The sequence below is a fragment of the Vitis vinifera genome, chromosome 5 (genome assembly GCF_030704535.1).
Source record: "Vitis vinifera cultivar Pinot Noir 40024 chromosome 5, ASM3070453v1".
Classification (NCBI taxonomy): Eukaryota; Viridiplantae; Streptophyta; class Magnoliopsida; order Vitales; family Vitaceae; genus Vitis; species Vitis vinifera.
The window spans coordinates 21,741,636-21,755,626 of NC_081809.1; the positions used below are offsets into that span (position 1 = coordinate 21,741,636).

Consider the following 13,991-nt stretch of genomic DNA (forward strand, 5'->3'; position numbering starts at 1 on the left):
CTCAGCCCACAACTACCTATTGTCTATAGATGAGGTGAGCATAGAGGTGTCCAATGGGTCGGGCCACTCATTTTGGCTGTGTCCCGACATGCTAAAAGGCCGAGCTGAGTTGGCATAACCCAATTACTGTAGCGATCTGTTCCGGCACGACTTGCTCCTTTCAACCATTTTGGGCCTAAAGAGGTGACTCGTCTTGCCATCGTGCCAACCCACTTGGCCCGTTCAAATATTACTTTTTATTTTTTCCTTTTTTTTACATGTTAAATATCTATAATACACCTCTCAACCACTATATAACAACTTGCTTAAGGGGTAAAAAAGTGAATCAATAGCTATTTTTTATTTTTCATGTCAAATGTCTGTATTATCCATCCCAACAACTATATAACGACTAATTTAAAGGATAAACTAGTTGGGATGTACCCAAATTATAGCGATGCAATTCTCAATTTTTTTTTCTATATTTTTTTCATTTTATTTGTTGAAATATTGAATAAAAAATTGTTTATATATATATATATATATATTTCATTTTCTTTTACATTCCAATATTTTAAATTTATTGTTATTTTGACACAAAAAAAAAAAACAAATTTAGATATGATTTTTTTTCCCTATTTTTAAAAACAAAAAATTAACATTTCTACAAATTTTGATTAGAAACAAACAAATGTATTCATTGATAATAAAAACATGAAAATGATATGAAGTCCTCCCCATGATGTATAAACCTGATCAAAAGAAATTAAGTAAACCTCCACAAAACAAGGAAGACTTTACAAAAAAGACAAAAGGCCCATATAAGTATAACAACATCAGCATTAATAACTCAACACTAATGTGTACAAATCGAGAGCTAACTAAGTTGAATAACACTCAAGGGGTAAGGTTATAAACTTGATAAATATAAAAAAATAAATAGGTATAATTATAAGAGATCTTTAAAGTAACGAAAAAGAAATTTTATCTAATAATGAAAAAAATTCAGACAAAATGACTTGAAAAATTAAATTAAAAATTTTAACAAAGTGAGTGGCCCATGGGTTGTGGGCTATCGGCACAGTCCGTCGGCACAATTGGCCTGCAAGCTTATGGGCCATGCTGGACCACCTATTTGGTTTGCATGGACCGGCTTGGCATGACATGATTTTTAAGTGGGCCCATAAGGCCCACTAAACATTGGGTTGTGCCAGCCCGACACGGCCCATTAGACCCCTTTAGGCGAGCAGATCTCCAATTCAACAAAATAATACTAACAATGAATTGATAAAACTCCTTGGTGACATACATTGTTAAAAATTTTAAGCTAACATACATTCTCCCACAGATCAACAATCGATTTGCTCCTGTCCTAAAAAAATTTCTGGTTTGTAAAGACCTTTGTCTTTTGTTTGTAAGATCAATGCTATTGTTTTTAAGAATTTTTGCAAATACTTTCTAAATGTTCCCTTGGTTTTATGTAATTTCCACATTTTTCACTTGAGTTTTCGGAATGACATTCTTCACTTTGTAAGCCATCATAATTAATGTTTAAAGTGTTGCTTCAATGAGGTTCTTCAATATGACCTCTGAAGTCTTCAGCTATAATAGGATTCTGATGTATGGTAATTTCCATGTGAACCTAACTTTAACTTTGTTGTATGTTCTTTCCAAACAGATTGATTTGATATCCAATATCTGCCAGATGCTTCCTTTAGATTTTATCACCTGTTGATTATATTGTCTCATGTTGCTCCATTTACATATTACTTAGTCTCTTACCTAAGTGCATATTTACTTGAATCCAAAAGAATCAAAGGAAAGGGAGTGATTCCCTTACTTCACTTGGAAACAAAATAGAACTTGGGACCCACTTCATTGGGAGGAAACCCATTTCTCAAATTGGAGGAATGGGTTTCTACTCCCCCATCATGGGAATCTAATTTTGTTTCCTATAATCACTTCGAGTTGGACAAAAATGTCCTTATCATTAATAATAATTTATCAAATATTTAAATATCGTAATAATGCATATTTATTAAAATATTTAAATAAATATTTTAATATTTGTCTATTTTCTATTATATAAATATTTAAATATACTGAAATTATTTAAGATTTTATTTATTTAAATATATAAAATATATCTTTCTAGAGTTATTAAAAATATTATATATTATATAAAATATTTAAATATTTAAAATTATATAATAATATTGATTTCTTAAATGTAGTAATTATTTAAAAAAATATTAATATAGATTTTGTAAAAGGTCATTGTGGTAAATTATACATTTCATTTCCATTTCTTATAAGGGAAATTATATTTGCATCCACCCTTTAATATGCTTGTTAATGAAATCCTTAAACTATACTCTTCTTCTTCTTTCATTTCTCCTCTTCTATAGTCTACATAACCTTAACAAAATTTATCAAGCAAGTTATGTTTCTCACCAATGGATAAACAAATAATTCTCTTCAATGATATTACAAGTGTAGAGATATGCCGTTTATAATATTTTTTGTATTTCTTTTCACATTTTGGAGTTTGAAGAAGGCGTCTCAAATTGTGTTTAGTGTTGAAGGGTCGAATGTTTCATAAATGCCCAACATTATACTTTCGGATGTACTTCAAATGTTCGGAACTTTACATTGGGACACTATTATAGGCGTCCAAAACTACAAAGTATGTCCGGAACTTTACATTCACATTCAGACACTCTTATAGGTGTCTAGAACTATACCTCTAAACACCTATCTACCAAACAATTGAACTATGTCCAGCCTTATATGTTGACATTCCAGACATTTATGTTGTGTTCAGCCTTCGAACTTTAGACATTTCCTCATTGTTTGAACTTCTAGGTCTGAACATTTCCCTGGTGTTTAACCTTTTAGGTCCAAACACCACAAGAATTTTGTTGTCCAATTATATTGCATTTTTTTCATAATTTCTCACTTCTAAATCATTTTAAATTCTTCTTAATTATTTTTCAACTATTCTTAAAACAAGTTTTTTTTCTCAAAAATTATATAAAAAATAGGTCTTGAAAGGCATTCATGTGGTATGTTATATGGATTCAAACGAAAATGTATAAAAAAAAAATTAGAATTGGCTATGCAAATTTTCTCTTAGATTTGTGGTTGAGAAGAAATAAGTTGAGATAAAAAGGAAGAAGAAGATGGGTGTGGGAGAGAAGAATGAGAAAGGTGTTTAAGGTATTTTTAAAATTGTAGGTGGATGTATTAATAATATTATTATTTTTAAGTGGATGTATAAATAGGGTGGATGCAAAGATCAATTTGGTGGATGCAAATATAATTTCCCTTCTTATAATTAATAAATGCCTCAAAGTCAAATCTTTTTCATTCTCATGCACTTTCTTGATAGTTTAGTAAATACATAAATTAAATTCCTGATTTTGATTCAGATTCCATCCATGACCTCTCCTTCCCATTTTGATTACCTTTCCTCCCATTCCCTTTTCTAAAATGTTTAGTAAACGTGCCATTACAGAATAACCATGGAAAATTTTCCTAGTTGTTCCACTGGAAACTGTCTTATTTGGTGAAAGGAAAAGGCATATGGTAAGAGCTAAAATGCTTGCTTTGTACCATTGGAAATTTTCTGAAGTTATATGTTTGCAATTGTTAAAATGGAAAGGCATGTAGTGGTTATAGATTAATTCAAAATTCTGCATATGAAAAAAACTTTCTTGGTTAGCTTTTTTTCCCTCCTAGTTTCTCTCTTTCCTCATTGGTTGGGATTGTACGGGTGGGGGTTGGGGTTGGGGTTTCTTGTGGTGTCTACTATGTGGTTGATTGATCTTTTCTTTTTGTGTCTATTTTCAGGGAATTCAGAGTGATGTTAGGACAAGCTCTGGCATGTTCTTGAGTCCTGATGACAGCACATATCCAATTGTACGGGTGAGTGGTCTGAAGTCAAGTTTACTTTTCTTCAGCTTCATATAACCAGAGTATAAATCCTCACTCATATACAGAAAAAGACTTGCATAATGTAAAACACTGTGGTTGAATTAAGCTTATAATCTGAACTTCTCCACAAAACAGGACATGCTTTGAGTTTCCTTTGAGGTACCATACCTGCATTACTAATGGCTGATGTGGCCCTCTTGATGCAGAACTTTTATTTGATAATTTAGGTGTTATCATCATTGTTTTCATATTTCCTGTTTCCTTTTTTTCTTTTTTATTATCTGAGTGGCATTTGTAGGTTCTTGTTTTGCATTTTACGGGAAATGTTTCCTTCTGTAATATGCAGGTTTGGAAATGTCATTCATTGCATAGTTACCTGCTAAGTGGTTTATGTGAATGCAATTTGAAATGTTACTGGTAGGTGCTAGATTTCTTGTCCCAGTTAGTAGGATTTGGAGACACAGTAAATCATCTAATTCTTTAAAATATGGCCAACTTCAGTTAGGTTAATGACAATTCCTAATATGGTCAAGAATGCATGGTTTAAGGAGGTACACCTCCCAAACCCCAACCACCCATCTGCCTTCCTATGGACCATATAAAATACCAGAAAATAAAATAATTTATCCAGAAGGAAAGAATTGCGTGTATATAGATGATCTTTTTCTGACTATATAGGTTTTGTTGATTGGCTTAGCCCCAAGTAAGGAGAGGGAGGTTGCTTTCTTGTTTGTTCTCTCTTCTTCTTGCTTGCCTGTTTGATGCTAAATGTATCCCTTGTGTATACTTTGGTGTGCCAATTTCTTAGGCCCTATTTATATATATTCACTTTTTTCCTATTAAAAATGAAGGAACAAACTGTGTTTTACCTTGTGATGCTTACTAGGGTGTGTGTGTGTGTGTGTGAGTGCACATGCAAAAGAGAGTTATATAAATTTGAATAGGACCGACTTCAAAATTTTGAGATAAGGTTTTTTCCTATTATGATTGAGAGAGTACATGACTTAAGAAGGTACTGTGTGTATGTGAGAGAAAGAGAGGCATTTAGTAAAGTCAAAGAGATATTTGGACGGGTGGCTACGAGAGAGAGAGGGAGAGGGAGTTGGGGGATGGTGAGGGGCAGGGGAGATGGGGAATAGAGAAGGTATGGGTGTGGGGAGGAGTAGATAGGGAGATGGAGAGGAAGGGACAGCTGTGTACTGTAGTTATAGAGATATTCAGACATTTTGCTTGGGGGAGTGATACACATTTGAACACATAAGAATTCACTCTAGAGCTCAGCATTTTTTTTGACTGGCTGATTTGATTTTTTTTAGTAAGTGTAAGTATATTAAAAAAAAAAGGAAGTATACACATATACAAAGCAACCAAAAAGCCTAAAAGAAGAGTGGGAATACAAAAACCAGCAATCGCGCACTACAAAGAGCCTATCCAGTCCACAAACTCTAACAACGATAACGATTTGTCCCCAATATACAATCCTACCCACTCCCAAAAAGATTCAAGAAAGAACTCTGAATTGTTTGATCCAAATTTTCACAGTTATTAAAAGCACTCCTATTTCGCTTTCTCCTTAAGGTTCAGAACACGCATAATGGAGCAACTTTCCAAGCCTTTTTTCTTTTTTTTCAAACAAAAGAACCGCACCAACTTAGGAGAAACCGCCTAACTAAAGAGTGTATTACCCACTGTACACCAAATATAGCAAAAAATCTACTGCAACAAAACTCGTGCTTTTATGCAATGAAGAAACATGTGATCACACGTTTCTTCTTCTTCGTTGTACATATAGCATCTGTTGGGAATTCTCCAACCCTGCCTTCTGATTTGATACTCTTCTGAAAGTCCACTTGTTTCTTTGATTGGTAGATTTGGCTGCACTGTGGGACCCACCCAAGGGCTAAAATACCCAGATCTCTATTGAATCCTTAGGGCTCACCTAAGTGCTTAGTATCCTTGTTCAGGTCTTTGTTGTGCCACCTATGGAAGGCTTTTGGAACAGCTGTGGGTTGTCCAACAGTTTATGTCTGTTCCTTCAGGTTTGTACGGGTGCATTCAACCATTGACTAGCCTGTACCATCCATTTTAAGTTACAAGTAAAAGAAAAATGGTGTGCTGACTGCTTGCCATGCATGAAGTTATAGGTTACTATTTCTAGTTCTAAAAAGTATTTTTCTGTGCAATCATAGAAGTAAAATGCTAAGGAATGAGTACTAAGATGTCCATGCGTGCGCATAATTTCAGCTTTTAGGGGCATCTCAGAGAACTATTTAGTTGTCATTAAAATTGTTAGTAGATTACATGCATGTGCCTGAGACATGACGGGTAAACTATTCATTAAGATACTAGGTGCAGACCATCATCAATAAGGGTTGATACTTATCAAAAAAAAAAAAATCATCAATAAAGGGTTGATAGTTTCTTGGGTAATTTAAAAAAATAAAAATAAAGAGTGTTTTATAGCTATAGCATCCTAGATTAATGTCAAGTATCAGTAGCGGTCCTTTATGTAGACACTGCATGGTCTTCAAAGAATCATCTTGCTTTGTCCATGGGACAGGATGCTCCTCCAGCACTCTTGGGTACTTCTCATGTGTACGGTGAATTATAAAATAATTTTTCATGTAACATGGCTTGCAAAGCTCAAGCATTCCTTAGACAAAACTCTTTTGTTTTGCTGTGGACAATGATGGTACTTTTAGACAGCAAACCATCTGGCATATATATATGTATGTCTGTCCATGATTTGTTAATATATATTGTTGAGTTTCTTCCTGGTTAGACAATTGTCAGATTAGAATCTTTTACATAAATTAATCAAACTTTTATGTCATGTGTATAATACATTTTTTATATTGCCATGTTGGTAAATTCATGTTGTGTCTCATTTCTGTGCTTACACAACACATGTCATGCACATGTTGAGTTCTTAGCCTTGCAGATTTGTTTCTGAAATTGTATTGATGAGGTTGCCCTTCATTCTTGTCAGTATTATACTTGGCAAAATGCTGTAGTAAATTGTTTCTTTACTTTTCTTTCGCAATCAGGCCATTGAAAAACGAATATCCGTCTATTCTCAAGTTCCAGTTGAAAATGGGGAGCTCATCCAAGTATTGAGGTGGGGACCTAACTTATTTACTGGTAAAATACAGCTCATGAACAGGGAGACTAATATGTTACAGTAACAAGGCTAACATCTGCAGAAGCACAGGTATAAAAAGAGTCAGTTCTACAAGCCTCACCATGACTACTTCTCTGATTCTGTAAGTTATTTACCCCTGCCTTTTTTAGTGACCTTTCCTTCAATCTTTTAGCCTTGTGAACTAGTAATGAGTGCAAAGATTTTCAATTGCAGTTTAACTTGAAGCGTGGTGGTCAACGAGTAGCAACAATGCTCATTTATTTAAGTGATAATGTTGAGGGGGGAGAAACATATTTCCCTATGGTAATTAGTTAGAACTTGATACTTATTGTTCTTTTAATGTTGTAAATCAAAACTTTCAACAACTTGAACTATTTTCTGCAATTTGGTTCTATCTAGGGGCATTCCTTCTTTAAGTTAAATACCATTCATTTCTCACTGTCTGGAATCAAGCACTCTTTGGTATATTCCTCTTTTGATGTGGCATCTTCAAATTGATTCAAGCCAATCCACCCTAATGGTTCATTATCGTCTTCTTTCCACATGTGCAGCCATCTTAAAAGATTCTTCTCCTTCCTTTCAATTAGTGCTACCTGTAGACTCATAGAAGTATTCATTTCCTGTGGTATCTTTTCTCATTTTGACACTCATTAATCTTAATATGCATGGTTTAGCTTATATATTGAACTTATTTTTTCTTAACTGCTCAATATCCTGGCCCATAAACAAAGAAGCTTTTATCATTCATGTCTTATTGATGTGTACAAATTACATTTCTGTCTTTTGATGGGTATGCAAGGAACTCCAGAATTCAAATTTAGATCAGGAGATTTATATGGGATTGCAATGTATAGTAGCTACCAAACTAAGGGGGATCAAGAAAACATGGAGGAGAAATTACAAATCTGTTTGGAAAATTTTTTTAAACAATTCTCAAGATCAGTTTTTGAGAACAGTTCTCAATTGTTTTCAGAACAAAATTTTGTTTGCAACTCAATATGAAAAACAGTTTTCTCAAGCTATTTTCAATCGAGGTACCATGCACTCATGTGCAATGCAAAAACTTTTGTCATGTTCTTTATGTTCCAATTGTTTCTCATAACACTCTAAAAAAACACTTGAACATACTTTAAATTTGTTCTTCTTTATGTTCTAATTGTTTCTCATAACACTCTAAGAAAACACTTGAACATACTTCAAATTTGTTCTAAAAAATTACTTTGTTTTCAGAACAATTTCTTAAAAAACTGTTTTTAGTTGAAGATTCGTCAAACATATTTTTGAAGTTGGAAAACAGTTACCCGTTCTAAAGAACAAAAAACTGCTTTCAAAAATAGTTTCCAAATAGGAAACCACCTATGAAGATAGATCGAATGATGAGAGGATGATAAACACTTATAGGGCATGGTTGTTTACATTTAACTGAGACTTCATAGGCTTCAATAATAAATGCTGCATCTGCTTCAGTTCCGTTATAGTTTCATAGGCTTCACTCTTGAACATTCTGAGTTGATTTTGCCTTGTTTCAGTTTTATATCTACAGAAGCTCCTCAATTACAAATCTAAAGTTTTTATTTTATTGTTTGTGTTTCATTTGTTTAACTTCTTATCACATTTAGTTATTTTAATTTATGAATGATCTCAGGCTGGTTCTGGTTTTTGTCGCTGTGGTGGGAAGTCTGTTAGAGGGTTGTCTGTGGCACCAGTTAAAGGAAATGCAGTGCTTTTTTGGAGCATGGTTTGTTCCTTGATACTACTTCATATAATACCATGTTCTTTAGCATACACATCTATCTAATCACAAACCTCTCAGCCCTTTCCTACCTCAAATATATAATAATTGGATGGAATGAAGGTAGTTATGGTGCACTAACCACACGATAATTTGATTTGTTTGGATTCTTTCAGGGACTAGATGGACAATCAGACCCAAATAGCATCCATGGCGGATGCGAAGTACTGGCAGGGGAGAAGTGGTCAGCTACAAAATGGATGAGGCAGAGATCAACCCACTAATTTCTCTATCCCTTCAACATCTCCAGCATACATCGAAAGGACGCACCCTTTCAGTGAGCATTTTTCCTTCTTTTTCCTCATTCTTACAGAAATCTTGCTTCAAAAAACAAGTGGATGGGAATTGTGTATGATATGACATAAATTTAGACTCTTAGTCAAATTTTTAGTGGTATAAAATCTTAAATAGGCAGACCAAAATGAACTTGATTTATGTCCCAACCATGACTTAAAAACCATACTCATTCAGAGTCCTGAAAGCAAGCAGGAAGAGAGGTCTCTTCTCCATCCAAATGAACCCCCTGAAGCCTTATTCATTTGGCCGTCTTCTTGGGTTTAGCATTTTCAATCTCTTAGGTGAGCCCAGAAACAGCTGAAACCAGGTTTAATTTGAGATTGAAACCTAACAGATTGATTTGGCCTTAGTGAGATTTATTATTTACATTTTTCTGATCAGGGTGATAGCTGTACCTACTATTTAGGCTCAGCTACGGTTTAGCTCTGATTTTTTATTGTACAAATGCTTTTTTTTATTGCTTAAACATTGAATTGACTATGCAGTGGAGAGATTTAGGTAACAAATGAGGAAGGTAAGAAAATTTTATAAAGTTTTTTTATTTAGCTGTCATGTAAAAATTTTAGGAAAAGGAAATTAAGTAAAGAAAATTAAATTATTAAGAATGTTGGATATACTTTTTGATTTTTTACTTTAAAATAAAAAAATAGTAATAAATTCTACATAAAAAGTAAAATATTTCGTAGATTTACTTTATATCTTTAAAAATTCTTTTAAAAAATTTTGACATTTGAGGTAGTAAAATTTTCTTCATATTAGAAATTTTTTTTAAAAAACAAATTTTAAAGTCATTATTTATTCAATGTAAGTGGGTATTTCCTAAACCAACTTAATAATTTAATTTAAGTCATATTAAGTATATTTATTAAAATAATTTAATGATATAACTTAAAGTAAAATAAATAACTTTAGGTAATAAGTTCATTTTATCTTTTTATCATTTTATGCATATTTATCCTAATTACCTCAATTATTTCCTTTACTATTTCATGATCTTAACGGTTATTCAATTTCATTTGTCCTAATTATAATTAATGATAATAAAAGATGTCAATTTGATGATTTAGAATAATTTTTAAGTTAATTTTATCAAATAATTTTAATATTTAAAGTAAAAATTAAATAATAAGATATAAGTCAATAACTTAAATATAATTTAACTTAATTTAAATCATTAAGTAATAAGTTTTACCAATTATCATCTAAGTATGGTTCTTATATCTTTTATATATATATATATATGTAAGATTTTAGAGAATGTTCGATACGTGAGAGTAGGTAAGCTTTAGAATTTAAATATTCTTTTTTTCAAAGCAACTTATATATATATATATATATATATTTTCCTGAATACGATTCAAGTTAAAACTTAAAATAGAGGAGAATCTTGTAATTTACGTATTAAAATAGAGAAGCCATCGAACTTGTCAAGACTCATTCAATTGGTTCAATTGGCTCAATTATTTAGCAGCTTTGAATTATTGGAAAATGTCAATGTCACAACAAATTTGTTAAACGTTGCAATGAAAGTGGCACATGCAGAGGTTTCTATGCCTATGGAATAATTAATATTATTAATGTTACAAATGATAAATAATTTTACTTCATCTCTACTAATGTATAAATAAACTAAGAAATACCATATGACCCCCCAAATATTTCCTCATTTTCCACATCTTTTAGGCTATGGTTGGTTCTTGAAAATTTTGAGGGAAAGTGTTAGAGAAAGAAAATAGAAAAGAAAAATGAAAGGAATGAAAAAATAAATAAAAATAAAAATTAAATTTAAAGTCAATAAATTATTTTTATTTGTTATTTCAAGCTTATTTTAATTATTTTAACTTATAAATTTTATTTATATCTAATTTTCTTTAATATTTTTTTATAGGAAAATCATCATAAAATTATTTTCCTAAATATTTTCTTCTTTCTTTAGAATTTTCCACTAACTAAATATTACATTAAGCTTCTCAAATCTACTTTACTAGTCCTCCCTTATTTTGGAGAGATCATTGTCATTCCTTTTTCCTTAAAAAAGAAATTAATAATTCATTCACCAATGTGAAAATAATAATAATAATAATAATAATAATCATAGCCTAACATAGTTGATGGCATTATGAGGTAATTTATTTTCAAGAGTGGGACTTTTAGGAATGGTATTATTTGAGGAGAAAAGTGGTTCTTGTCGGAAAACTTTCAAAGATAAAATAGAAATTTTCAAAAAATAATTAAAGTTTCATTCGTTTTGAAGTTGAAGACAGTACCCATTGAAGATAAATATTTTGGTATTGCATCATGTGATTTGAAATATGAAAAGATAAGTTCTTATTTGATATATATTTTCAAATGAGTACATGGAACACGTGTCTTTTTCGATATTTGAATTATCTTTATATTATTTTTGGAATATGAATAAAGAATGAGAATTGAATATGTTTGGATTGTTTTTAAGAATGGTAATGGAAATAACAAATTCATTAATATGGAAACCAAATCTCATAGTCATTAGGATTTTGATTCCTCTTTTATAATGGCCTTGTGATTCATTTTGATTTGAATCTCATTTTCATTTCAATTTAAATGTGCCAAATATACCCTTATAAAGGTGAAAAAAGTTGTTTAAAATTTAATATTAATTTGTTTTGTATTTATTCAATTTGATAAAATTTATTTTTCTTTAAGAATAGCATGAGGATTCACTAAGATTATCCTTGTGTAAAATTCATTGTATTTATCAAACTATTTGATTTTTATGATATCAATATTGATCTTACCCTTGAAGTCATAATTTCTTCCAACAATATTTGTTATGTTATACAATCATATATATAAAGGTATTAATAAATCGCCTAAAGGGGTTTATTGGCAAATTGGAAAGTTGGTTGCGTTTATCAACTCCCTTTATGTTCGAATGTCGTGGGTGTTTGGGTGAATGCACTATAAGATTAGGATATGCGCTTTTCCTGATAGCAATTGTTTTTAGAAAAGTTAGTGGCGCCTGAGGTCCTACAAGTGGTATCAGAGTCGAGATCACATGTTCGAATCAATAGGGGGGGGGGGCAGATCGGAGGATTGACCTGTCAAAATATCGTGGGCACTTGGGTGAATGCACTATAAGGGTAGGGTATGTGCATTTCCTAACAACAATTGTTTTTATGAAAGTTGGTAGTACCTGAGGTGCCACAAGATGGGAGAGATAGATATATTGAATTCAAGCAATTTGTTGGAACAACACAAAAGAAAGGGAATAAAGGCCAAGTGTTGTCTTTCTATCTCATTTAGTAAGATGGCATAAAAACAAGTAATGCCCATATGAGAACCTAGAATAAAAGGAAACAATTTTAAGAATTTTGGAGAAGCATTTCTTGCTTAATCTTCAGGAAAGTTGGAGACATTAACAAACTAAACCATTTCCAATGAAGTTAAGCAACCTACCTCACTAGGTGCATTGCCAACATTTGGAATAACAATATTTGATTTTTGTCTTGTGATGTCTATCTAACTCAGTGGATCATCTTGCCAAGGAGGTTCCTAAGTTGTCCTCGAACTTGTAGCTTTGGCTTCATCTCATGCACACATTTTTTTAGTCTTTTTTGAAAGATTTGGTTGCCTATTCCTAGTCACTAAAATAAGAAACTTCTTTATCTCTAAAAAAAATGAAGAGTTATCAGATTAAAATTGGGGTCCTCCATATACAAAGTCAAGGGAACCCTAATTCACCTATTGACCTCATATACGTATCAAAACACGGCTTCAGGGTTGTCTTAGTTTTCTTGGAATAGCCATATTAGCTAAGTGGAAATTCAAGACGTGAAAAGAAATCAAGGAGAAAACCAAAGACGTATGGCCTTGTCACCACTGAATATTGTATAAGACTGAAAGAAGAAAACATGATGCACTCAAGTCTTTAGGAATGGGGTGGCATGTGCGAGAAGCCAAAAAGGATGTTGTCTGCTAATAGTACATTTGATGTAGCATCCTTAAGACATCATCTCAAATTTTGAAATGAAAGACAGGAGGATTAGTATTCGTGTCTCTTAAGTTTGTGTAAGAACTTTGGAGAATAGTATAGGATAGATATGACATTCTAGAGGAGACACAAAATTCAGAAAAAGAAGGATTTCAATTTCGTTTACTCCAAAGAAGGTGTTCACCAGCACAACACTTTGAAGAATAAGATGACAACTAAAAAAATGAGTTAATGTTCTCCATATTATTAGGACCCATTCTTTTATGTGATTTTCAACCTCAACCCACTTGATCTTGCAACTAATATCAAGGCACAACAATTGTAGTTAGGGATGGCAACGAACCGACAGGTTCGGGATGAGTTGCCCCCATCTCAATCCTGCACATTTATTCAAATTAATTTCCATCTCGTCCTTTTAAAAAGATTAAACAGAGCTGGGCATGGTGGACATGCGAATTTCCCATATCCACCCATTTTAACTTTTTCTTGATTTTTTTAAATATTTTTAACAATTTATTTTAATTACATTAAAATAAATATATTTTATAACTTATAACCTATTATTATTATTATTGTTATATATATTAAAAATGAAAAAATAAAAATTAAATTATTTATATATAATCGAGATGGGGTGAGGCAGGGTGGGACGAGGCACTATCGAATCTGCTTTGAACCCATCCTAGGTTTTTTTTAAAAAAAAAATCTCAAATCAGTCCTTGACCTGCTTATTTAAATTTCAAACTCATGCCATTAAGACGGGCAGGATGAGAATTTGAAAAAAACTCATTCTATTGTTATCCCTAGTAGTAGCTTGATCCAATAAAAAGATCATATTCAACTTTAAGTGAAAGTAACAAAGGAAAAAAATG

The 13,991-nt window shown here is 32.0% G+C and overlaps 1 protein-coding gene across 2 annotated transcripts in view; it reads left to right on the forward strand.

Annotated features, from left to right (window-relative positions):
* Window positions 1–9,292, forward strand: part of LOC100241153 (prolyl 4-hydroxylase 1) — a 35,944-nt gene extending 26,652 nt beyond the window's left edge. For both annotated transcript variants that reach the window (XM_002268373.5, XM_019220028.2), the window contains 6 exons: window positions 3,832–3,906; window positions 6,963–7,033; window positions 7,127–7,178; window positions 7,271–7,360; window positions 8,703–8,795; window positions 8,966–9,292. In XM_002268373.5, the coding sequence (XP_002268409.1) occupies window positions 3,832–3,906; window positions 6,963–7,033; window positions 7,127–7,178; window positions 7,271–7,360; window positions 8,703–8,795; window positions 8,966–9,073 (489 nt within the window). In that variant the 3' untranslated portion in view covers window positions 9,074–9,292. The remainder of the gene's footprint in view (window positions 1–3,831; window positions 3,907–6,962; window positions 7,034–7,126; window positions 7,179–7,270; window positions 7,361–8,702; window positions 8,796–8,965) is intronic.
* Window positions 9,293–13,991: the final 4,699 nt, after the last annotated feature.